The sequence below is a fragment of the Trichomycterus rosablanca genome, chromosome 2 (genome assembly GCF_030014385.1).
Source record: "Trichomycterus rosablanca isolate fTriRos1 chromosome 2, fTriRos1.hap1, whole genome shotgun sequence".
NCBI classification, from domain to species: Eukaryota; Metazoa; Chordata; class Actinopteri; order Siluriformes; family Trichomycteridae; genus Trichomycterus; species Trichomycterus rosablanca.
The window spans coordinates 238022-266013 of NC_085989.1; the positions used below are offsets into that span (position 1 = coordinate 238022).

A 27992-nucleotide genomic window follows, 5' to 3' on the forward strand; every position below is an offset into this window, starting at 1 on the left:
AGTTCCTTTACTATGTCAATTGTGGTTCTGATAGAATCCTCGGTTCTTGTAACCTCTTTTATAGGTCACCAGACTTTTTGGTTTTAATTTCCTGGCCTTTTGGTCACTTTAGTTCCAATGTTCTACCATTTTTGGGTCTCAAGTTGTCAGGTTTGGTTCCACCAGGAAACACTGGGCACAAGGCAGGATTAACCAGGACTGAGAGCCAATTCCTCACAGGGCTTTGGTGATCCAAGACATCCAGGCTGGCCGATAGCAGCACTGAGATTCAAACCTGGATCCCAGCGGTTGTGGGCTAGCGTAAATAACTGCTGCACCACCCGAGTGCATACTAGATCTTTTGAGTCCTCGTTTTTAGTTCCTTCATTTCCACTGTAGCCTTGTTTAATCCCTTAATCTAATCTGGTCCTGGTTTTAGTCTCTCAGTTTTCCTCCGGTTCCCTCGTGTCCTTGGTTTGAGTTCTTTATTTACTTGTTTGTATTTTTGCTAGATGAAGTCGATACACCTGCATCACCTCATATTCATACACCCTTACTGTACAGAACCACAGAAACACAAGTGTGTGTGTGTGTGTGTGTTTGAGTAATAATTCTACCCCGAGCCCCTCCGCCCCCCCGCCCCCGTTCACCACTACACGCTGAATCTGATCTGATGTTTCTTCTCTGACTGTAAAGTGCACACTTGATCAATAATCATCATGCAAAACCGACCAATCAGACGCTGCATGCCTTTGACAACGACAACTCGCATATTGAACCCCGTCAGTTGGACGAGATCGGACACTCAGAACACACACGAAAAGAAAACATGCTGCAGGTAAATATAATACACCGTACACTAACGTCACGTCCTCCCATCATGTACACACGCTAACGACCCAACGCTTCGTACCGAGGGACTCGAGCGCTCAGCGGCGGCCTCAGGTCACAAATCCAACCTCACAGGGTCTGATAATCTGATCCGACGTTAAAGGACGAATCGGACACGAGGTTCCGTCCAGGTTTTCTGCTCCGTTTCTATTTCTAACTTTTTTTCTTGTTTAGTTTTTAGGATGAAGCTCAGAGGTTCTTTCATTCCAACCGTCCAGAAAAACTGAACTCGACAGAAACATAAAAACTAGATTTATTTTCCTAAAGCAGTTATTAAACATTAATTATTTTAATAATCTGTTCACTACACTATAAAATTCACTTTGGTTTATAGAAACGAGGGCGTCGCCTTTATAATGACATCATCATGCAGAATTGTGACATCATTTTGAATCAGGAACTTTTCCAACTCCTTTTATGAGCTTCGTAAACGGAATAAAATCTCCAGGAATCAGCGGCTCATCGTCTGAGCTTCACAGATCCACAGACATGAGAACCGCAGTCAGATGACGAGTCGATAAATTTAGAGAATTAATTTGATTCTGTGGTTTTAAGGCGGCGCAGTCGGGAAGAAGAAGCATTAAAATAAACACACGAAGTTAAACATAAAGTGTTTCAGCTGCAGAAATTCAAAAAAATATAAATAAATCTATATTAATAATCCTCTTTTATTTACACGTCATTTATATATTTGTGTGGATATTTATATATAAATCTGCTCTGATTATAAACATCATAATAATAAAAAATTTGAAAATCAGCACAAATTTCCACTTTAGATTGTGTTCATTTATTCCTCACTTACTAATTCACAGCAAATTCATTTATAAAGATTTAATTTAAATATTTAGCTAAAATTTTAATACATTTGTTAGATTTTCTGTTTCTAAAAGCTGGAATTTTTCTGCATAGTTTCAATATTTTTAAATAATAATTTTTAAATTCTTAAATATAAATTTAGAATTTTATTTCACTTTATTAATAAATCTGTTGATGTGGAAGGTCCTGATAGCTGGATCGATTTACTTTTATTTTTAACGTAAACGATGAACACATTGTAAATAAAACCCTAAACACGTGACCCTGCGCTCGTATCAGATCATTAAATCATTTCTGTCGTTCTGCTTTTTTTTAGCTTTTAATTTTTGGACGGTTTGTGAGTGTCGACCTGTAGGAACGTCTCCGAACCCCCCCGAGTCCCTCCTGATGAAACGAATCCTGGACGGGAAGTGCACACACTCCAATAGAACACAGCCGATGGTGCTGTCCTGGAAAACGCGCCCCGGAAATAATAAATAAACACGATAAAAATAAAAAACTGTGGAACTGATGAGACAGAATAAAGAATAAAGTTCTGTTTGTACAGGTGCTGGAACCCATGTGCTGTTTCTCCTGTTCAATACACTTACATGTACAGAGTGTAAATAGAAGCTTTATTGATGGATTTGAACCCTTCACGTCTCCTAGATGCTTTAATCCACTAGTTTTACTTTTTTCCTTTGATTTTTTTTGGCGTATTTTGTTGGTTTTTTTGTTATATGTGACCCTATTGAACCCCTTTAAAGAGGAGTCGATGTTGTGGATAAATATTTTTTAAGGTCGCTCCTCTCCCTCGACGGTCTAGAAGCCCAAAGTTCCTCCGATAGTGGAGGCCAGGACCACGCCCAGGATCACGCAGCAGATGATGATCATGATCTTCTTCTGCAGAGACACAGAAACACACGAGAGCAGAACTTACATTCACGTTCACCACACTAAGCCACTTACAGTTGTGATAATCAGAAGGTCCTTGGTTCAAGCCTCATTACTGTCAGGTTGGACTGTTGGACCCCTGAGCGAGGCTGTTAGTCCTCAGTTGTTTGGACTGCACATGGTCACATTTGTAAGTCACTTTGGATAAAAGTGAACGTTAATTGCCATAAATGGAATGTACTGTAATACGATTCGAGGGCCATGCTTAGGGGCCCAACAGTGGGAATCCACCAGCAGTGAATGTGCTAGCCTGTCCACCGTACGGTCGCTCTCAGTCTCTGGTTAAGAACCGCGGCACTGATCGACGCCGGGACGTGACGGCGTGACTTACCTTGCGTGCCTGACTCTGGTACTTGACGGCCTTCTTGGTGTCGGAGACGGCTCGTTCTACGTAATCCACCGAATGTTCCACGTTGTACTCGATTCTGTCGATCATCTCGCCCTGTGAACCACGTGAACATGAACATTATTAATCATTAATAATTACGGTCGTGTATTTCGGAGCCGCGCCGGGCTGATATTTAACGGTGGATGTTTTTGGTACCTGGCTCTCCACCAGCATGGCCATGTCCACAAACATGTCGTGAAGCTCACGGATGCTGTTCTCCAGTTTGATGATCTCCGTGTGACGGGTCTCGATCTCGTTCAGGGCCTGCTTGGTCATCTGGGAGTCCATCTTAATCTGTAAATAATCAGAACAACATTTGTTTACATACGTTTGGCCGTTCGGAGCGTTTCGATTTTGTCGTGACGTCAAGCTGAACGCGGCGCTTACATCATCGGTGAAGACGGCGAGTTTCCCGCTCTCCAGCATGTCCTCCAGCTCCTCGTTGGTGGTCGTTCTTCCAGCTGATGGAGGGATGAAGGATAGAATTAATGATCTGTGAAGGTTTGAAGGACACGTGAGGGTTTGGATGAAGCTCATGATGTTACTCACTGATCTCCAGCTGCCTCTGGATACGATCTTTACAGCGATCTCTGTATTTGGACTGCGTCGTGTTGTACTCGGTCATCACCTCCACGAACTTACGCGAGAGAGTGGAGTGCTGGAGACACAAACAGCATGCTAACATCGTTACAGACTAATCACACGCGTTACACACAGGCTAACACTGTTAAACACGGGCGTGATTTCACATTACACAGAGGAAAACGCACAGAGTAGAAATGATTTCACCTTTAAAAACTAAACTTTATCTGATTAAAATAATAATAATTATATAATAATATTATTATTTACACAATAATTCCTTTATTATATATTTTTATATCACTTATTTATTATAAATACTGTATATAACTGCGACCCTGACAAGGTTGAAGCTGAATGACCGCTGGTGACGGTTCCTGTAATTCCGCTTCAGGCCGCCAGAGGGAACCAAAGAGTCGGAAAAATTATGGCTGTGTCCTAAATCACTCACTATAAAGTTGTGATGAATAACTATTATTTAATAATTATGAATTAATTAATCATTAAATTTAAAATAAATCTTATTTACAGGTTTATTTTGTCCACTTTTATCATAAACATCCTAAAGGAAAGAGAAAAAATATAGAACCTTTAATAATGATGTTAATGCCAGAACTTGTGTTAAAACAATCTATAAATATAAAAGTTTATTTTACACTATATGTTCAAAAGTATGTGGCCCTGAGCTTGCTGTTTATCAGTACTACGGTAAAACTTTTTTGATTAGTTTTGATTAAACTGTTTCATCACGTCATTTATAATAGTGAGAAAAATTAAAAATAAATTATAATAATAAACCTTCTCACCTGTGTTTTGCGGATTCGCAGGTCTGCTGATGATCTGTTCATCACCTCCTCCTGTTCGATACTCTGCTCGATCGCTGAGAAATAAATAAACAACAATCTTCATTATTTACTCAGTAGGAGTCGCTGTTGCAGCAGTGAGGAGTCCCGATTCAGCCCTCCCTCCCTCAGACACGAACGACTGCGTGTCTCCAGCACCCGGGGGGTCGTGAGTTTAATCCTCACACACATTTATTAACATTTAAAAATTAATAATAAAGTGTCACACCGTTTCAGAATAACACAATTCTTTTACTTTAATTCTATTTCCCGGGCGTGGCTGCATGGCGGCGTGTTACTGTAATACAGTAATAAAATAATAAAGAATGAATTACCCTTTAATTTTAAGCGCACTTTATTAGCTGTCTTCTTGATGTCAGCTGTGAGATCCTCCAACTCCTGCTTAGTTTCTAAAGAAGCGCAGAAAGAAAAACTCTCAGTCACACATATTCAGACAGCTGGTGACTTCTCTGTGCCCATATAAATAGAGATTTAGTGCATTAATTTAGATTTGTTGACTTGGAAGGCTATTAAAGAGAAGGACTGGTGTCCACATACTTATGGCTCTGTATTATAGGGTAGTTAACAGCGTGTGTATTATCATGTTAATATAAATAAACATTCTGAGTCAGACTTTACAGTTTGCTGAACATTAAATAACACATGAACTACATCATCAAGCACCGGCGCATTTAACTGTTTTATTATAAATAAAATGTGGTTTGGAACTCAGGATCACGTTTCTGCTCCTTTCAACCATAAAAACTCCCAAATTAATATTTACCAGTAAAGCGACTCGTCCTTCATGCAGCACGCAACAAAGAAAAGGAGGAAAAAAGGAAAAAGAAATAAAAATAAAGACACAGAAGCATGCAGCAGGTCAGGGCAGCAGGTCAGGGCAGCAGGTCAGGGCAGCAGGTCAGGGCAGCAGGTCAGGGCCGTAACCAGAGACTCTCAGAGCCAGATTACAAAATTAAACGTAAAATTTATGAGATTTTAATTTACGTTTAAAATGATTTCCTGGTTACAGCTCTGCAGGAGGAAAATAAAATCATGCAGCACAAAATAAAATACAAAACATTTAAGATTAAAATCCAGACAGTAAAAACTGAAGGATTAAGAAATAAAATAATAAGTAATGATACAACTCAACATGAATAAATAATTAAAAGTTTTAATGATGAATAAGAGTGAGATCAGACACGCCCGGTCCTCTGATCCTCATCTAATCAGATAAACGTCACCTTCAGATCCGCTGCATTAAACCCACGCGGTTCCGGGGCTGATGGGGGGCGCAGGGGGGCGCAGGGGGGCGAGATGAACTCACCTGATTTGCACATAAATCTGTTCAGCATCGTTTACATTATTTCGACCTCTTTATCCTGGTCAGGGTCTAGGTGGAACACTGGGTGTGAGGCAGAAACACCCTGGACAGGGTGCCGATCCGTCACAGGGCTTCATGTCAATCATGACCATGCAGACGCCCTGGCGACCGATAGCACTGCTAGGATTCGAACCCCAATCATATTTCCTCTGTACTGCTGCAGACCTCCACTACTGACCGAGGAGGGTCGTGACTAACACACGCCCCCTCCGACACGTGTGAAGCACCGACCGCATCTTTTCACCTGCACCTGATGGGTTCATACAGAGATCCGTATCATGCATGGAGAGACACGCACTGATCTCCGTTATCCCCCGTCTCTGTGCAGCATCATCGATCAGCCAGCAGAGGGCGTGACTGCAGCAGAAAGAGGTGTTCTAACGGTCCGTCCGGCACGCCTTTAGCATGAACTATGTAAAGCATGAGGATTTTAGAGGACTCACTTTCGTCAGGATTGGGCGCCGCCAAGATGGCACTGTGCTGTTTCTTCACCTGCTCCACGTCCTCCGAGAGCTTCTCGATGCAGCCGCGGATCTCCTCCACCTACACCGACACAAACCCAAAACACAGAACGTCAGAAGAAAAGACTCGACTGGTTTAAAGCTCCACTCTCCGTGAGAACGTCCACCACGTTATTGAGGAACGTCCGGCCCTGAAATGCTGGTTAATCACTAAGTTTTAATAACTGATAAACATCGTCCAGCTCTGGGTGTCGCTCAGCACCGACTCATTCAGAAGATTCAGGAAAGATGAACTTCAGGATTTTTGTACTAAAGTATCACAAGTCGAGTCTAAATGTGGTGAGAAGAAGCTTCATTACTGTTCTGATTTATACTGAGTTTAGTTTCATCACAATTACATCAATTAAGGTTTTTATTTTGTGTGCTGCAGACACGATCCTGACTAACCACTGACACGCCCACATTTTTGGGGTCTGATGTTACTTATGGGAACCAAACACAAAAACTGAACCTGACCAAACTTAATACTTAATTATTTATTTAATAAATTTCATATCGATCGTTTACCTGCTCGAAGAATTCATCCATGAAGTTTCCTCGGTCGATGTGGACGACTTCCTCATCATCGTCACTGTCCTTAGCCTGAAAACACACACACACACACACACACACACACACACAGCGTTAAATATCCATCAGAGCTTCTGATCCCACCAGCACTGAGAATGAAACAGAACTGATTCGGAGGGATTCCTCATCACTGCTGCAGTTGGTGCTGCACAGAGACGGGGGATAATAGAGATCAGTGCTTGACTCTCCGTGCACGATACGGATCTCCATATGAATCCTGGTGCAGGTGAAAAGAAGTGGCCGGTGCTGCACACGTGTCGGAGGGGGTGTGTGTTAGTCACGACCCTCCTCAGTCAGGAGTGGAGGTCTGCAGCAGTAGAGGGGAAATACTATCGGGGAATCAGATACGACTAAATTGCTTCTCAAACACAAACTGTCTGTGTTCAGTATCTCTGTGTAGAGTAGGTGTGTGTGTGTGTGTGTGTGTGTGTGTTAGGTTCTCGTGGGTTCTGTTCTAATCCCTGACAGGCGCTCATGTTGAGTTGTGTTTTCAGTGTCTCAGTTTTCTGGGCTGTGTTCCAAATACCATCCTGACTCCTACATGGGGGACGTACAGGAACCCACGGGCTGTAACCTCATACACACACGGAGACGTAACTGAACACTGAGGGCTAATAAACACCACCAACACTCGATATACTCTACACACTGTACACACTGCCCTGGACCCAGTACAGGAGGGTGTGTGTTTGTAACCCACTAGCTGAATGAACAGCTGAATCGTTCACGCTGATCTTCACATGTTAAGCAGAAAATGGGCCACTGGTACACGGATCACATGTCTGATATAAATAACCTCACTCAGTGTGTGTGTGTGTGTGTGTGTGTGTGAGCTCACAGATGGGCATTTGGTGGGTAGTGAACAGATGCCAGACTGCAATAATAATCCTCTATAGGATTCTGCCATTTATACTCCACACACACACACACACACACACACGCACACACACACTCAGCCAATCTCATTATCTGACCTTTTAATGTCCTCAACCATCAACACGTATCCCGACATCATCCTCATCACACCCTCATCACACCCCGCCACGTCTGAAGACCCTCGGAGCACCAGTGACGCGTCCCACAGTTCATACCCTACACACTGTCCTGAAACGACCAGGTGCATTATGGGTATTCTGGGTTACAGGGGTTTAAATTTGGACCCTTGAACACGGTCTAATCATGTGACCGAACATCTCATCTCAAGATTTTGGAGTGTGTACACTGTCTGTGGGACTTTGTGCCCATTTAATCAGAAGAGAAACAGTCAGGGACAGGCACTAATGTTGGATGAGAAGGCCTGGCTCACAGTCAGCATCCCAATTCATCCCAATGTGCTCTCTGGGGTTAAAGAGTTCATTGTGAAAGATTGTGAATCCTGGTCTCAGTGTGTTGATGATTTTAGTTTCCATCAATTGTCATTAAATATCAGTAAAAATTTTAACTGGAACATTTAGTTCTGACGTGTGATTTATTTTCCTTCATTATGAGCGGTGAATATTTATCCATATTTCTTGTGTTTACGCATTCGACGTGCTGCTTATATAATAATAATAATAATAATAATAATAATATAATAATAATATAATAATAATATAATAATACAATAATATAATAATAATATAATAATAATAATAATAATATATTCATATAATAATAATAGAACAATGTATTATTAATAATAATAGTAATAATAATAATAATATAATAATAATAACAACAATAATATAATATTAATAATAATAATATTATTAATAATAATAATAATAATAAAGCAGAATAATTAATAAATAAAGGTTTAATAACAAATTAATAATAATAAACTATAGAGACGCTGTTTTTAACGTTCAAACCAAATGCTGGTGATCAAAGGACATGACTTTGCCCACACACACACTATGCCATGCCTTCGGGTGTGTGTGTGTGTGTGTGTGTGTGTGTGTGTGTGTGTGCCCACATGTAAACAAGGTCATTGTGAGCTGCAGTGACACGTGAATCTGGAGTTAAAATCACGTCAGATCAGCAGTTTTATCTGATTCTGATTCATCACGGCGAGACTTTCAGTTCATCAGCGTCTCATTAAACTCAATAAAATAAAATCATTAATTCTGTTGATTCTAAAGTTTTGAGACGCAGCATCAGAACCTCCGAGTGGATTCTGTAGAACACACCGAGCTGCTGCAGCATAAACCGGCGTCTATAATAAAATCATCTTTTATTACCGATATTAACATGTTAGCAATCTAAATAGAACCCGCACCAACCCGCACCAACCCTCACCAACCCCTCACCAACCACCACCAACCCGCACCAACCCGCACCAACCCTCACCAACCCGCACCAACCCTCACCAACCCTCACCAACCCGCACCAACCCTCACCAACCCCTCACCAACCACCACCAACCCGCACGAACCACCACCAACCCGCACCAACCCTCACCAACCCTCACCAACCCTCACCAAACCCTCACCAACCACCACCAACCCTCACCAACCCTCACCAACCACCACCAACCCTCACCAACCACCACCAACCCTCAACAACCACCACCAACCCTCAACAACTACCACCAACCACCACCAACCCTCACCAACCCGCACCAACCCTCACCAACCACCACCAACCCTCACCAACCACCACCAACCCTCACCAACCACCACCAACCCGCACCAACCACCACCAAGCCTCACCAACCACCACCAACCCTCACCAACCCGCACCAACCCTCACCAAACCCTCACCAACCCGCACCAACCACCACCAACCACCACCAACCCTCACCAACCACCACCAACCCTCACCAACCCGCACCAACCCTCACCAAACCCTCACCAACCCGCACCAACCACCACCAACCACCACCAACCCTCACCAACCACCACCAAGCCTCACCAACCACCACCAACCCTCACCAACCCGCACCAACCCTCACCAAACCCTCACCAACCACCACCAACCCTCACCAACCCGCACCAACCCTCACCAACCACCACCAACCCTCACCAACCCTCACCAACCACCACCAACCCGCACCAACCCTCACCAAACCCTCACCAACCGCCACCAACCCTCACCAACCCTCACCAACCACCACCAACCACCACCAACCCTCACCAACCCTCACCAACCACCACCAACCACCACCAACCCTCACCAACCCTCACCAAACCCTCACCAACCACCACCAACCCTCACCAACCACCACCAACCCGCACCAACCCTCACCAAACCCTCACCAACCACCCCCAACCCTCACCAACCCTCACCAACCACCACCAACCCGCACCAACCACCACCAACCCTCACCAACCCTCACCAAACCCTCACCAACCACCACCAACCCTCACCAACCCGCACCAACCACCACCAACCTTCACCAACCCTCACCAACCCGCACCAATCCTCACCAACCACCACCAACCCTCACTAAACCCTCACCAACTACGGGCCTCTCCAAGCAACCGCCTGAGCATCAAAAATACACTTCACTGACGCCCACAAGACAGAAGCACCTGTAAGAGATATCAAAGTGCCTCCAGCTCACAGTACCTCATCACAACACCGTCTCTACTACCTCATCACAACACCGTACAGACTACCTCATCACAACACCGTCTCTACTACCTCATCACAACACCGTCTCTACTACCTCATCACAACACCGTACAGACTGCCTCATCACAACACCGTCTCTACTACCTCATCACAACACCGTCTCTACTACCTCATCACATCACCGTCTCTACTACCTCATCACAAAACCGTCCTACTACCTCATCACAACACCGTCTCTACTACCTCATCACAACACCGTCTCTACTACCTCATCACATCACCGTCCTACTACCTCATCACAACACCGTACAGACTACCTCATCACAACACCGTCTCTACTACCTCATCACAACACCGTCTCTACTACCTCATCACAACACCGTACAGACTACCTCATCACAACACCGTACAGACTACCTCATCACAACACCATCTCTACTACCTCATCACAACACCGTCTCTACTACCTCATCACAACACCGTACAGACTGCCTCATCACAACACCGTCTCTACTACCTCATCACATCACCGTCTCTACTACCTCATCACAAAACCGTCCTACTACCTCATCACAACACCGTCTCTACTACCTCATCACAACACCGTACAGACTACCTCATCACAACACCGTACAGACTACCTCATCACAACACCGTCTCTACTACCTCATCACAACACCGTCTCTACTACCTCATCACAACACCGTCTCTACTACCTCATCACAACACCGTACAGACTACCTCATCACAACACCGTACAAACTACCTCATCACAACACCGTCTCTACTACCTCATCACAACACCGTCTCTACTACCTCATCACAACACCGTACAGACTACCTCATCACAACACCGTACAGACTACCTCATCACAACACCGTACAGACTACCTCATCACAACACCGTCTCTACTACCTCATCACAACACCGTCTCTACTACCTCATCACAACACCGTCTCTACTACCTCATCATAAAACCGTCCTACTACCTCATCACAACACCGTCTCTACAGCCTCATCACAACACCGTCTCTACTACCTCATCACATCACCGTCTCTACTACCTCATCACAACACCGTCTCTACTACCTCTTCACAACACCGTCTCTACTACCTCATCACAACACCGTACAGACTACCTCATCACATCACCGTACAGACTACCTCATCACAACACCGTCTCTACTACCTCATCACAACACCGTCTCTACTACCTCATCACAACACCGTCTCTACTACCTCATCACAACACCGTCTCTACTACCTCATCACAACACCGTCTGTACTACCTCATCACAACACCGTCTGTACTACCTCATCATAAAACCGTCCTATTACCTCATCACAACACCGTCTCTACAGCCTCATCACAACACCGTCTCTACTACCTCATCAAATCACCGTCTCTACTACCTCATCACAACACCGTACAGACTACCTCATCACATCACCGTACAGACTACCTCATCACAACACTGTACAGACTACCTCATCACAACACTGTACAGACTACCTCATCACATCACCATACAGACTACCTCATCACAACACCGTACAGACTACCTCATCACAACACCGTACAGACTACCTCATCACAACACCGTCTCTACTACCTCATCACGTCACCATCTCTACTACCTCATCACAACACCGTCTCTACTACCTCATCACAACACCGTACAGACTACCTCATCACAACACCTTCCTACTACCTCATCACATCACCTCTACTACCTCATCACAAAACCGTCTCTACTACCTCATCACAACACCGTACAGACTACCTCATCACAAAACCACCTCTACTACCTCATCACAAAACCGTCTCTACTACCTCATCACAACACCGTCTCTACTACCTCATCACAACACCATCCTACTACCTCATCACGTCACCATCTTTACTACCTCATCACAACACCGTCTCTACTACCTCATCACAACACCGTCTCTACTACCTCATCACAACACCATCCTACTACCTCATCACAACACCATCCTACTACCTCATCACAACACCGTCTCTACTACCTCATCACAACACCGTACAGACTACCTCATCACAACACCTTCCTACTACCTCATCACATCACCTCTACTACCTCATCACAAAACCGTCTCTACTACCTCATCACAAAACCGTCTCTACTACCTCATCACAACACCGTCTCTACTACCTCATCACAACACCGTCTCTACTACCTCATCATAAAACCGTCCTACTACCTCATCACAACACCGTCTCTACAGCCTCATCACAACACCGTCTCTACTACCTCATCACATCACCATCTCTACTACCTCATCACAACACCGTCTCTACTACCTCTTCACAACACCGTCTCTACTACCTCATCATAAAACCGTCCTACTACCTCATCACAACACCGTCTCTACAGCCTCATCACAACACCGTCTCTACTACCTCATCAAATCACCGTCTCTACTACCTCATCACAACACCGTACAGACTACGTCATCACATCACCGTACAGACTACCTCATCACAACACTGTACAGACTACCTCATCACAACACTGTACAGACTACCTCATCACATCACCATACAGACTACCTCATCACAACACCGTACAGACTACCTCATCACAACACCGTACAGACTACCTCATCACAACACCGTCTCTACTACCTCATCACGTCACCATCTCTACCTCATCACAACACCGTCTCTACTACCTCATCACAACACCGTACAGACTACCTCATCACAACACCTTCCTACTACCTCATCACATCACCTCTACTACCTCATCACAAAACCGTCTCTACTACCTCATCACAACACCGTACAGACTACCTCATCACATCACCTCTACTACCTCATCACAAAACCGTCTCTACTACCTCATCACAACACCGTCTCTACTACCTCATCACAACACCATCCTACTACCTCATCACGTCACCATCTTTACTACCTCATCACAACACCGTCTCTACTACCTCATCACAACACCGTCTCTACTACCTCATCACAACACCATCCTACTACCTCATCACAACACCATCCTACTACCTCATCACAACACCGTCTCTACTACCTCATCACAACACCGTACAGACTACCTCATCACAACACCTTCCTACTACCTCATCACATCACCTCTACTACCTCATCACAAAACCGTCTCTACTACCTCATCACAACACCGTCTCTACTACCTCATCACATCACCTCTACTACCTCATCACAAAACCGTCTCTACTACCTCATCACACCGTCTCTACTACCTCATCACAACACCATCCTACTACCTCATCACGTCACCATCTCTACTACCTCATCACAACACCGTCTCTACTACCTCATCACAACACCGTCTCTACTACCTCATCACAACACCGTCTCTACTACCTCATCACAACACTGTCTCTACTACCTCATCACAACACCGTCTCTACTACCTCATCATAAAACCGTCCTACTACCTCATCACAACACCGTCTCTACAGCCTCATCACAACATCGTCTCTACTACCTCATCACATCACCATCTCTACTACCTCATCACAACACCGTCTCTACTACCTCTTCACAACACCGTCTCTACTACCTCATCACAACACCGTACAGACTACCTCATCACATCACCGTACAGACTACCTCATCACAACACCGTCTCTACTACCTCATCACAACACCGTCTCTACTACCTCATCACAACACCGTCTCTACTACCTCATCACAACACCGTCTGTACTACCTCATCATAAAACCGTCCTACTACCTCATCACAACACCGTCTCTACAGCCTCATCACAACACCGTCTCTACTACCTCATCAAATCACCGTCTCTACTACCTCATCACAACACCATACAGACTACCTCATCACAACACCGTACAGACTACCTCATCACAACACCGTCTCTACTACCTCATCACGTCACCATCTCTACTACCTCATCACAACACCATCTCTACTACCTCATCACAACACCGTACAGACTACCTCATCACAACACCTTCCTACTACCTCATCACATCACCTCTACTACCTCATCACAAAACCGTCTCTACTACCTCATCACAACACCGTACAGACTACCTCATCACATCACCTCTACTACCTCATCACAAAACCGTCTCTACTACCTCATCACAACACCGTCTCTACTACCTCATCACAACACCATCCTACTACCTCATCACGTCACCATCTTTACTACCTCATCACAACACCGTCTCTACTACCTCATCACAACACCGTCTCTACTACCTCATCACAACACCATCCTACTACCTCATCACAACACCATCCTACTACCTCATCACAACACCGTCTCTACTACCTCATCACAACACCGTACAGACTACCTCATCACAACACCTTCCTACTACCTCATCACATCACCTCTACTACCTCATCACAAAACCGTCTCTACTACCTCATCACAACACCGTCTCTACTACCTCATCACATCACCTCTACTACCTCATCACAAAACCGTCTCTACTACCTCATCACACCGTCTCTACTACCTCATCACAACACCATCCTACTACCTCATCACGTCACCATCTCTACTACCTCATCACAACACCGTCTCTACTACCTCATCACAACACCATCTCTACTACCTCATCACAACACCAACTCTACTACCTCATCACAACACTGTCTCTACTACCTCATCACAACACCATCTCTACTACCTCATCACAACACCTTCCTACTACCTCATCACAACACCGTCCTACTACCTCATCACAACACCGTCTCTACTACATCACAACACCGTACAGACTACCTCATCACAACACCGTCTCTACTACCTCATCACAACACCGTCTCTACTACCTCTACTACCTCATCACAACACCGTCTCTACTACCTCATCACAACACCGTCCTACTACCTCATCACATCACCGTCTCTACTACCTCATCACAACACCGTCTCTACTACCTCATCACAACACCGTCTCTACTACATCACAACACCGTACAGACTACCTCATCACAACACCACCCTACTACGTCATCACAACACTGTCCTACTACCTCTACTACCTCATCACAACATTGTACAGACTACCTCATCACACCGTCTCTACTACCTCATCACAACACCGCCCTACTACCTCATCACAACACCGTCTCTACTACCTCTACTACCTCATCACAACACCGTCTCTACTACCTCTACTACCTCATCACAACACCGTCTCCACTACCTCATCACAACACCATCTCTACTACCTCATCACAACACCGTCTCTACTACCTCATCACAACACCGTCCTACTACCTCATCACATCACCGTCTCTACTACCTCATCACAACACCGTCTCTACTACCTCTACTACCTCATCACAACACCGCCTCTACTACCTCATCACATCACCGTCTCTACTACCTGATCACAACACCATCTCTACTACCTCATCACAACACCGCCCTACTACGTCATCATAACACTGTCCTACTACCTCTACTACCTCATTACAACACTGTACAGACTACCTCATCACAACACCGTACAGACTACCTCATCACAACACCGTCTCTACTACCTCATCACAACACCGTCTCTACTACCTCATCACAACACCGTCCTCCTACCTCATCACAACACCGTCCTACTACCTCATCACAACACCGTCTCTACTACCTCATCACAACACCGTCCTACTACCTCATCACATCACCGTCTCTACTACGTCATCACAACACCATCTCTACTACCTCATCACAACACCGTCCAACTACCACATCACATCACCTCTACTACCTCATCACAACACCGTCTCTACTACCTCATCACAACACCATCTCTACTACCTCATCACAACACCGTACAGACTACCTCATCACAACACTGTACAGACTACCTCATCACAACACCGTCTCTACTACCTCATCACAACACCGTCTCTACTACCTCATCACAACACCACCCTACTACGTCATCACAACACTGTCCTACTACCTATACTACCTCATCACAACACTGTACAGACTACCTCATCACAACACCTCTCTACTACCTCATCACAACACCTCTCTACTACCTCATCACAACACCATCTCTACTACCTCATCACAACACCGTACAGACTACCTCATCACAACACTGTACAGACTACCTCATCACAACACCGTCTCTACTACCTCATCACAACACCGTCTCTACTACCTCATCACAACACCGTCCTACTACCTCATCACAACACTGTACAGACTACCTCATCACAACACCTCTCTACTACCTCATCACAACACCTCTCTACTACCTCATCACAACACCGTCTCTACTACCTCATCACAACACCGTACAGACTACCTCATCACAACACTGTACAGACTACCTCATCACAACACCGTCTCTACTACCTCATCACAACACCGTCTCTACTACCTCATCACAACACCACCCTACTACGTCATCACAACACTGTCCTACTACCTCTACTACCTCATCACAACACTGTACAGACTACCTCATCACAACACCTCTCTACTACCTCATCACAACACCGTCTCTACTACCTCATCACAACACCGCCCTACTACGTCATCACAACACTGTCCTACTACCTCTACTACCTCATCACAACACCGTACAGACTACCTCATCACAACACCGTCTCTACTACCTCATCACAACACCGCCCTACTACGTCATCACAACATTGTCCTACTACCTCTACTACCTCATCACAACACCGTCTCTACTACCTCTACTACCTCATCACAACACCGTCTCTACTACCTCATCACATCACCGTCTCTACTACCTCATCACAACACCGTCTCTACTACCTCATCACATCACCGTTTCTACTACCTCATCACAACACCGTCTCTACTACCTCATCACAACACCGTCTCTACTACCTCATCACAACACCGTCTCTACTACCTCATCACATCACTGTCTCTACTACATCACAACACCGTCTCTACTACCTCATCACAACACCGCCTCTACTACCTCATCACATCACCGTCTCTACTACCTCATCACAACACCGCCTCTACTACCTCATCACAACACCGTCTCTACTACTACCTCATCACAACACCGTCTCTACTACCTCATCACAACACCGTCTCTACTACCTCATCACAACACCGCCTCTACTACCTCATCACAACACCGTCTCTACTACCTCATCACAACACCACCTCTACTACCTCATCACAACACCGCCTCTACTACCTCATCACATCACCGTCCTACTACCTCATCACAACACCAACTCTACTACCTCATCACATCACTGTCTCTACTACCTCATCACAACACCGTCTCTACTACCTCATCACATCACCGTCTCTACTACCTCATCACAACACCGTCTCTACTACCTCATCACAAACGTCAATGTCTGAAGTGTGCACAACAACATGTGGGTGAGGCTACCATTATGGGGGGGGATTATGCTTTGAGGTTGTGTGGCAGCCATTGGCACTGGAAACAGTAGATAGAAGAACGGGTTCCATTGAACATCAGCACTTTCTGTGAGACGAGAAATACTACACCGTCTCTACTACCTCATCACAACACCGCCTCTACTACCTCATCACATCACCGTCTCTACTACCTCATCACAACACCGTCTCTACTACTACCTCATCACAACACCGTCTCTACTACCTCATCACAACACCGTCTCTACTACCTCATCACAACACCGCCTCTACTACCTCATCACATCACCGTTTCTACTACCTCATCACAACACCGTCTCTACTACCTCATCACAACACCGTCTCTACTACCTCATCACAACACTGTCTCTACTACCTCATCACAACACCGCCTCTACTACCTCATCACATCACCGTCCTACTACCTCATCACAACACCAACTCTACTACCTCATCACATCACTGTCTCTACTACCTCATCACAACACCGTCTCTACTACCTCATCACATCACCGTCTCTACTACCTCATCACAACACCGTCTCTACTACCTCATCACAAACGTCAATGTCTGAAGTGTGCACAACAACATGTGGGTGAGGCTACCATTATGGGGGGGGATTATGCTTTGAGGTTGTGTGGCAGCCATTGGCACTGGAAACAGTAGATAGAAGAACGGGTTCCATTGAACATCAGCACTTTCTGTGAGACGAGAAACTGAAACGAAGCTGCAGCTTCCACACCAGCACAAATCCACCATGCACCACTCCAAAACCCCACAGCCCCGCCCTGACAGAGACCTCAGGGTTATTATTATTATTATTATATTAAACATGTTGTGCGTGCAAGACGTCCCCCAAAAAATCTCAAAACTAGAAGCGTTCAGCATGGGTGTAAACAAACAAGCTGCTCCAGCAGTTACAGGCACTACAATGAAGGTTCTAATCATATTCAGAAAAACACACACAGCATTTTTCAATAGCTAGATCACTTCTGATTCCTCATGATGATGTAATGATGACTTGATGATGATGTAATAGTGATGTGATGATGATGTAATAGTGATGTAATGATGATGTAATAGTGATGTAATGATGATGTAATAGTGATGTGATGATGATGTAATAGTGATGTGATGATGATGTAATAGTGATGTGATGATGATGTAATAGTGATGTAATGATGATGTAGGTTTGGTTATCTGAGACGTTATCAGAAGGGTTTTTAGGTGGTGATGGTGTGTGTGTGTGTGTGTGGGGGGGGGGGGTTATATGGTATTGTGTAGTAAATCCCAGGATTCTTTGTGTTTCCTCCCCCGTGTGTGTGAGCAGCTGATGGTGATGGAACAGTGGACGACGTGACCCTGTCACTGTGATGTTTGTGTAATGTGATCCACAGAGTAAATAATCCAGAACCATCCGCCTCGTCCTCTCATCACACACATCACACACATCCGATATATACACGCTGCTGCATTATAATATAGATCTATACATCAAAATATTTATTATTAATGATCAGTAACATCAGACGAGCCATCAGAATCAATCCTGGATTTTTACAATGTACCAACGTTACAGTACATAATAATAATAATAATAATAATAAATAAATAATAATAATAATATTAAATAAAATAATAATAATAATAATAATAAATAAAATAATAATAATAAAAAATAAAATAATAATAATAATAATAATAATAATAGTAATAATAATAATAATAATATAATAATAAAAATAAATATAATAATAATATAATAATAATAATATAATAATAATAATAATAAAAATAATAATATTAACAACAATAATAATAATAATAATGAAGGATTTCTCATGTGATGATTGTTTGATGTATTTCGGTGTTTCCCATTCCCCACTGACCTCCCTCAGTCTCTCTTCCACCCCCCGCGGCCCTGTATCACCTTCCCCCTCTCTGTACTGTACTGAGGTGGGGCTTCTATACCGGGGTAATGATGGACGGCTGCGTCTCAAACACCAGTGACTCAAACACTGTACAGTGGAGGTGCTGAACACACACAGTCCTTCATTACTGACACATTATTAATCATCAGAAGCTCAGACTGGTGCAGTGAGACGGTTAGAGGAGCTTCAGACCTGCAGCACCGTTCCACCATCAGGAATCAGACTGATCCTCACACACCATGTGCTCAGAAGTATTGGGACATCACTTCTAATTCTACACTTCTATTATAGTCACAACAGTCACTAACAGGTGTAATAAATCCATACACAGTAACAGTTTAGGGAAGGTCCTCTCCTGTTCCAGCTCTATACAGACATGAAGAAGCTCCAGCGTCCTGCACAGAGCCCAGAGCTCAGCCTTACTCACCAGCTCTGGGATAAACCGGAACACCCACTGATCAATCAGCCATCGTCAGACACACTGCTCAGGAGAGTGGCTGTTGTTCTAGCTGATAAGGTCACACAGAGGTCACTCAGTTTTACTAGTGTTCAGTGCTCATGATCAGGCGTCCACACACACACACACACACACTGTAACACTAACACACACACTCTAACACATGTACACTGTAACACTAACACACACTGTAACACTAACACACACACTCTGTAACACACACTGTAACACTGTAACACACACACTGTAACACATGTACACTGTAACACTAACACACACTGTAACACTGAAACACACACACTGTAACACACACACTGTAACACACACACACACTCTGTAACACACACTGTAACACACACACACTCTGTAACACACACACTGTAACACACACACACTGTAACACACACTCTCTGTAACACTGTAACACACACTGTAACACTAACACACACACTCTGTAACACACACTGTAACACATGTACACTGTAACACTAACACACACTGTAACACTGTAACACACACACTGTAACACACACACACACACACTCTGTAACACACACTGTAACACACACACACTCTGTAACACACACACTGTAACACACACACACTGTAACACACACTCTGTAACACTGTAACACACACTGTAACACTAACAAACACACACTCTGTAACACACTGTAACACATGTACACTGTAACACTAACACACACTGTAACACTGAAACACACACACTGTAACACACACACACACTCTGTAACACACACTGTAACACATGTACACTGTAACACTAACACACACTGTAACACTGAAACACACACACTGTAACACACACACTGTAACACACACACACACACTGTAACACACACACACTCTGTAACACACACACTGTAACACACACACTGTAACACACACACACTCTGTAACACACACTGTAACACACACACACTGTAACACACACACTGTAACACACGCACACTGTAACACACACACTGTAACACACACTGTAACACACACACACTCTGTAACACACACACTGTAACACATGCACACTGTAACACACACACTGTAACACTGTAACACACACTGTAACACTAACACACACACTCTGTAACACACACTGTAACACATGTACACTGTAACACTAACACACACTGTAACACTGAAACACACACACTGTAACACACACACTGTAACACACACACACACTCTGTAACACACACTGTAACACACACACACTCTGTAACACACACACTCTGTAACACACACTGTAACACACACACTGTAACACACACACACTGTAACACTGTAACACACTGTAACACACACACACTTTGTAACACACACTGTAACACACACACTGTAACACACACACACTGTAACACACACTCTGTAACACTGTAACACACACTGTAACACACACACTCTGTAACACACACTGTAACACACACTGTAACACACACACACTGTAACACACACACTCTGTAACACTGTAACACACACTGTAACACACACACACTGTAACACACACTGTAACACACACACTGTAACACACACACACTGTAACACACACACACTGTAACACTAACACACACACACACTCTGTAACACTGTAACATTCTATTTTTACTCTCCCTGTCTGAGCCTGACCACGCCCACCTCACATGTTGTGGTGTTGTCACCATGGTTATTATAAACAATCCTGCAGCCGCCAAGCTTCATCCTACATCACCATTAATCAGCCAATCACAGCTCACAAGGGCAGAAACCCAGGTACCAGCGTCTGTGTTCCAAATCACTCAGAACTGCACTGTAGGGGGTTCAGTTCCACGCTATTTAGCACACAGGAAGTGGTCTGGGACACACAGGAAGTGGTCTGGGACACACAGGCTGATCCAAACACAGAACTGAAGCAAACGGTAAGTCTGTATTTCTGAAAGCTTCACATCAACACTTAGCCTGATTCTGAACGTTTAAGATGTGTGTGTGTTGTGGATTAAACTCCTCTGGTGCTGAGGTGAGTTTTAGAGAAAGCACGGGCGTGGCTCCCTCCACACACTCATCCATCCATCCATTCATTAGAATAATCGGAGTGCTGGAGGTGTGGTGTAGCTCTCCTCACTCAGGGACACAGGAGGAACACAGGAGGAACACAGGAGGAACCACCCCGCCGATAACTATCCTCCACCCACCCACCACACACCTCCAATAAACACACACCAGAACACGAAGCTCCATCTCTGTTGCACACACACACACACACACACACACACACACCTGTACTCATCTGTACGCACACACGCCTGTACACACACACACACCTGTACACACACACACACACACCTGCAGCAGGATGCTCCTCCAGAATGGGTGGAGAACCTCTATGAGCACTGTTTATATGGGGGGGATTAAAGCCTCATTTATTCTACTATTAAACACACACATCAATTTCTCCACCTAACTGTCCATCCATTATTCAACACTCCATCCAGCCATCCATCTATTCTCTTTACCATTTTAACACAATTTCTCCATCCACCCATTAATTCATCCATTCACTCATCTATCCATCCTCCATCCATCCATCCATTCTTCAGTTGACCTCTATCTACCTACGTATCGTTCTCACCTCTCCTTCATCCATTCATCAGTACAGCAAGTTCAATATTTCTCCACACATCTAGTAATTACTCCAGTCATCCACCCTTCTTCTATCATCCAACAGTCTACTTATTATTCTCTCATTCATTCCTCCACCCTTCCAAAAATCTGTATCCATGTATTCATTCATTCATCCAGACTCATAGCTGGTTGGGTGTGAGCGAGGCCCTCCAACACTGCTGCAGTGACAAGAAATGGTGCAGCCTCCATCCATCTATTCATCCATTCATCCAGTTATCCATTTATAGTTTAAATTATTTTACCATCTTTTTATCCATCCATTATTCAACACTCATTCATTCATCAGTACATCGAGCCAAATATCTCTCCACACATCCACACATCTAGTAATTCTTCATTTATTCTTTTTATTATATTTCCATCCACCCATCTGTCTCCATCTCTTAATCCATCCTAAATGCACAGTGGAGCAGCTGAGAGTTTCTGGCATCGGTGCTAATGATGAAGCTTCAGGGGATTTGAACCCACCAACCCAGACTCAATCTGATCAGGTTTCATGATGCCGCCCCGTAACAGTGATGGTGTTCCTATAGAACATTTCATCAATCATTCATGATAATGGACGGGGGGCAGATATGAGATTCTTCTCTCTAAACTCTCCTGGTTTACAGGTCTCACTGAACTTCTGTGCACATCTGTGGGTTTGAGACCCTTTTTGTGGAGCTGCAGGTTTTGGGCTGATCTTCAGTGCGGTTGGTGCTGCAGTGCCCACACCGTTCTTCAGTCCGTTCAGGTCAGCGAGTTTACGCTTATACAGATTGCAGCAGTGCCCATGCTAAAAACCTTGACGACGGGGCGGGGCGGGCGGAGGACACGCCCCCCTCTGTCTGACAGCAAGTAAAACTATGAGGGGTCGTAATTATCAGGACTCCACCGACCAGGGGAGCTGGTGTGGATCGTTATGTAATATTTACCTAATAAAGCTAAAGTTTAATAAAATACAAATAAAATTTCTGCCAAAATACAGAAAAATCTAAAAGAGCAAAATAAGGTCGTCGTGATATTTTATTAATATAATTGTAATAATTTTTAGAGTAAAGAATCTTTTCATGAACTGTTTTAACTGATATAAACATGTAAAGTGGTGAATAATGTGTGAGTTTAATATTTATAAACTATTTAAAAATCTGTTCTCACACCTTCATTTTGAGGAGCGTAAACAAACCATGTAATCTACAATATATAGACAAAAGTATATGGACACCCATCACAATGAGTTAGTTCAGGTGTTTCAGCCACACCCACTGCTGACAGGTGCATCAAACCCATGATATAAAAAATATAATATATAAAATATATATATATATATATATGAAAAAAGGGAAAGATGTAGCTTGGTGCTGGATTAGTAATCATAAGGTGCATAAGCCCCACCATCACCAAGTTGCCACTGTTGGTCCCCTGAGCAAGGCCCTTAACCCTCAATTGCTCGAATTGTATAAGTCATAACTATAAGTTGCTTTGGATAAAAGTGTCCGCTAAATTATATAAAAGAAGGTTATATGATTCCAATTTTATGCCAACAGTTTAGGGAAGGCCAATTTCTGTTCCAGAATGACTGTGCAAGTTTTGGTGTGGAGGAACTCAAGTGGATCACACACAGCCCTCGTTTTAACCCTGCTGAACAGCAGTGGGATGAACTGGAACGCTGATGGTGAGCTGATGGTGAGCCAGGCCTTTCTGTCCATCATCAGCACCTGGTTTTATAAAAAAAAAGCCAAAGCTTTCTGGCTGACTGGGCACAAATTCCTAAAGATGCACTTTAAAATGGTAAGACTCCTCATAAAGCAGTGGTAGCTCTGTGGTACTCAGGTACAGGAGTAGTAGCAGTTCAAGCCCCGCTGCTACCAGTGTGCCACTGTTGGGCCCCTGAGCAAGGCCCTTAACCATTAATTGCTTGGATTGTATTCGGTCACAGTTGTAGGTCATTTTGGATGAAAGTTTCAGTTGAATAACTGTGAACAGATTTGGAATGAACACGTCACCCAGTGCACGGTTAGGTGTCCAGATACTTTTGATCATGCAGCGTTTGTAGGATGTAGCGTGTGTGTATTATAGCAGAATATAAATGATATATGACGGGACGTGTGTCGGACGTTCTCACGCGCTGCTGCATGCAGCATTTAAAGGACATCAAGTCACGATGCTCCTGCAAAACGACCCAAAAATGCTTTTATACAGCAGAATAAAACAATAAATTAATAAATAATCAAATAAATAATAAATGAATAAAGCGAGCAGGCATTGTGTGGCGTGTGTGGACGCAGGATGATCTAATGATCTGATGCTGAGGAGTCCATGGTGCATTTGGAGAGGAACCCTGCATGGTGTGAGTGTGTGTGCCAGTGAGGTACAGCAGTGCGGTAGCCATATGTATATGGACTAAAACACCAGGGAACGAACACACACACACACACACACACACACACACACACACACACACAGTGCACCAGGTTCAGGCGTTTTGGCTCACCCCCCCCCCCTCACCCCCCCACTAATGGTGCAGAAGGCCTGCAGGCCCGCCTTAACACACACACTGATAATAAACGGCCCTGCCATAAAAAGCCCCGGGCAGCCATGTTTGCTCAGGCCTGTTCAGGTGATCCGTGTGTATGTGTGTGTGTGTGTGTGTGTGTGTGTGTGTGTGTGTAAATGGAAAATGCAGGAGGGAGAAAATCAGGGCGTGAATTTTTGGCGGAACGCAGACAGCAGCAGCAGGAACGCGTTCCGCCTCCTAATATCAAACCATGAGCCCGAAAATACGAACCGGATTCAATCTGGGCCTGTACAACCACCCCCCCCACCTCCACCACCATCACTACCACCATCCCAACCCCCCACCCTGTCTGAAATAAATACAGTCTGATCAATTGAGGTGGAGGAACCAGTCGGACAGGAGAGAGTCGCGTTTAATGCGGCGATCATGGACGCGTAATAACGCAGCGCGCATCCTGCACACAGTCAATCCAGCTCACAGAGCTCATCTGCACCCACACAGCATATTCATAAATCAAGCCTTTACCACCTAGACTACACCTACACCTACACACACACACACACACACACACACACACACAGCGCGCATAGTATATCCTATACACCCACAGCGCGCACTCGCGGTCCTAAAATGGCCGTGTTAGGCTTTCTAAATAAATAAATAACGAATAATAAATAAATAAATATCTCAGACAGACAAAATGAAGGCTTACACTCCGCAGTTCCTGTGTGCGATCCTTCATCGTTCCCCCGCCGTGCTGCTGGCTAGAGAAAAAGAAAAGCCAAAATAAAGCCGCTTTCCGCGCGTCGTCACCTCCGAACCGGTCCTCCTGCTGCTGCGGTCCTGTCTGACTCAGGTGTTTTGGGTGTGAGGGGGGCTCAGAAGGCTCGGATGTTCCCCCTTTTGTCCGTTTTTTGGCCGCTTTCCGTCTCTATCACACAGTCTCGGTGCGCCTCGGTACTGATGCTGCAGAAAAGAGAAAAAAACGAGCGATGCGGAGGGATGGAGACGCAACGCGCATGCGCGGACATCCCTCCCTTTTTCCTCCCTCCCTCTCTTTACCTCCATTCTGGCTCCCATCCTCCTCCCGTCCTCCTCCACCCTACAACACCGCATCACTGCCTCACCGAGCGGCCCAAACAGTTAGGGAAGGGCCTCACAGGGGAGGAGAAATCAGCTGTCCATACAGTCATTCTCCACTACCCATTTTCCTATAGGTATTTAAATTTGCCTAATAATAATAATAATAATAACAACAACAACAACAACAACAACAACAACAACAACAACAATAACAACAAAACAACAATAATAATAATAATAATAACAATAATAATAACAACAAAACAACAACAATAATAATAATAATAATAATAACAAAACAATAATAATAATAATAATAATAATAACAATAATAACAACAAAACAACAACAATAATAATAATAATAACAATAATAATAACAATAACTATAATAATAACAACAATAATAATAACAACAATAATAATAAAAATAATCATAATAATAACAGTAATAATGACAAATAAGCAATACATTATTATTAATAAATTACTATTTATTAATAATAAATAATAAAGTAGTAGAGTCATCCTACACCTCCATTGTCTTATGTACCTCAATTTGTCTGATAATAATATTAATAATTATAATAACAACAACAATAATAACAATAATAATTATAGTAAAAATAATAATAATTCTCTGGTTATATTTATAAATGTCTGTTATATTTCTTACAAATGCTATCTGAAAGGCTAACATGAGCTAAGCTGACAGGATATTTTGAATGCTTGTATTGTTTATGCTAATGCTAGCGGCACAGTTAACATTATCATCTCTAGGTAAAGTGACTGGTTAACTAGCCAATCCAGCTAATTAGCATAAGCTAACCTAGCTGCACTTAGCAGCTGCTTATTAGAAACATCAGCACATATGTATAATATTTAATGCTAACGCTAGCTAAATTTCTAACATGAGCTAACTGACCTGAACATGCTATTGTAGCAGCTGGAGACGAACTGCTTCTGTTCTTCATTAAAATGAGTTTGAAACAAACTGAATAAAAACGTTTCCAAATGTATTATTTATTCCATTATGGTTTAAGTGAATTCAGGAAATAAATAAAGAAATTGTGCTGCTAAGATTTTAATAAATGAATTTTTATAATGTTTGTGTTAGCGCTAGCTAGGTGGCTAACATCAGGGTTTGTGTGAGGATTTTAGATTGTAGTTATAATTATATAAACTTTATGTGAAAGATTAAACTGCAGATTCATTTTTGTTAAATAAAAGTATATTTTTATTGATTTTTAAAGCATAATAAGAATACAGGCAACACAAACACTTCAGATAAAACAGTAAATAAACATTTTTATTAACAGAATTATAAAATTAGAATAAAATAAAAATAAGATCATCTGGGTTAGAAAAGAAAAAAGAATTATATTAAAATTATATTAAAAATATTGTTATAAGCTTAGAAAAAATATAACCTGAAATGAAAATAGAATAAAATGAATGCATTATTTTTATTACACTTTATTCAG

The 27992-nt window shown here is 43.5% G+C and overlaps 1 protein-coding gene across 2 annotated transcripts; it reads right to left on the bottom strand.

Moving 5' to 3' along the window:
• Window positions 1–2282: 2282 nt before the first annotated feature.
• On the bottom strand, window positions 2283–27488 carry stx1b (syntaxin 1B). Of its 2 annotated transcripts, none has more exons than XM_062989022.1 (11): window positions 27434–27488; window positions 26139–26392; window positions 6847–6921; window positions 6262–6361; window positions 4770–4844; window positions 4399–4472; window positions 3560–3668; window positions 3398–3471; window positions 3167–3304; window positions 2954–3064; window positions 2283–2571 (listed from the first exon to the last, which is right to left on the bottom strand). In XM_062989022.1, exons 2-11 carry the CDS (start codon window positions 26166–26168, stop codon window positions 2491–2493), a joined length of 867 nt encoding a protein of 288 aa, XP_062845092.1. In that variant the 5' UTR covers window positions 26169–26392; window positions 27434–27488; the 3' UTR covers window positions 2283–2490. The 2 variants fall into 2 exon arrangements, with proteins under 2 accessions (XP_062845092.1, XP_062845101.1); XM_062989031.1 differs by lacking the exon at window positions 27434–27488 and adding an exon at window positions 26489–26633.
• Window positions 27489–27992: the final 504 nt, after the last annotated feature.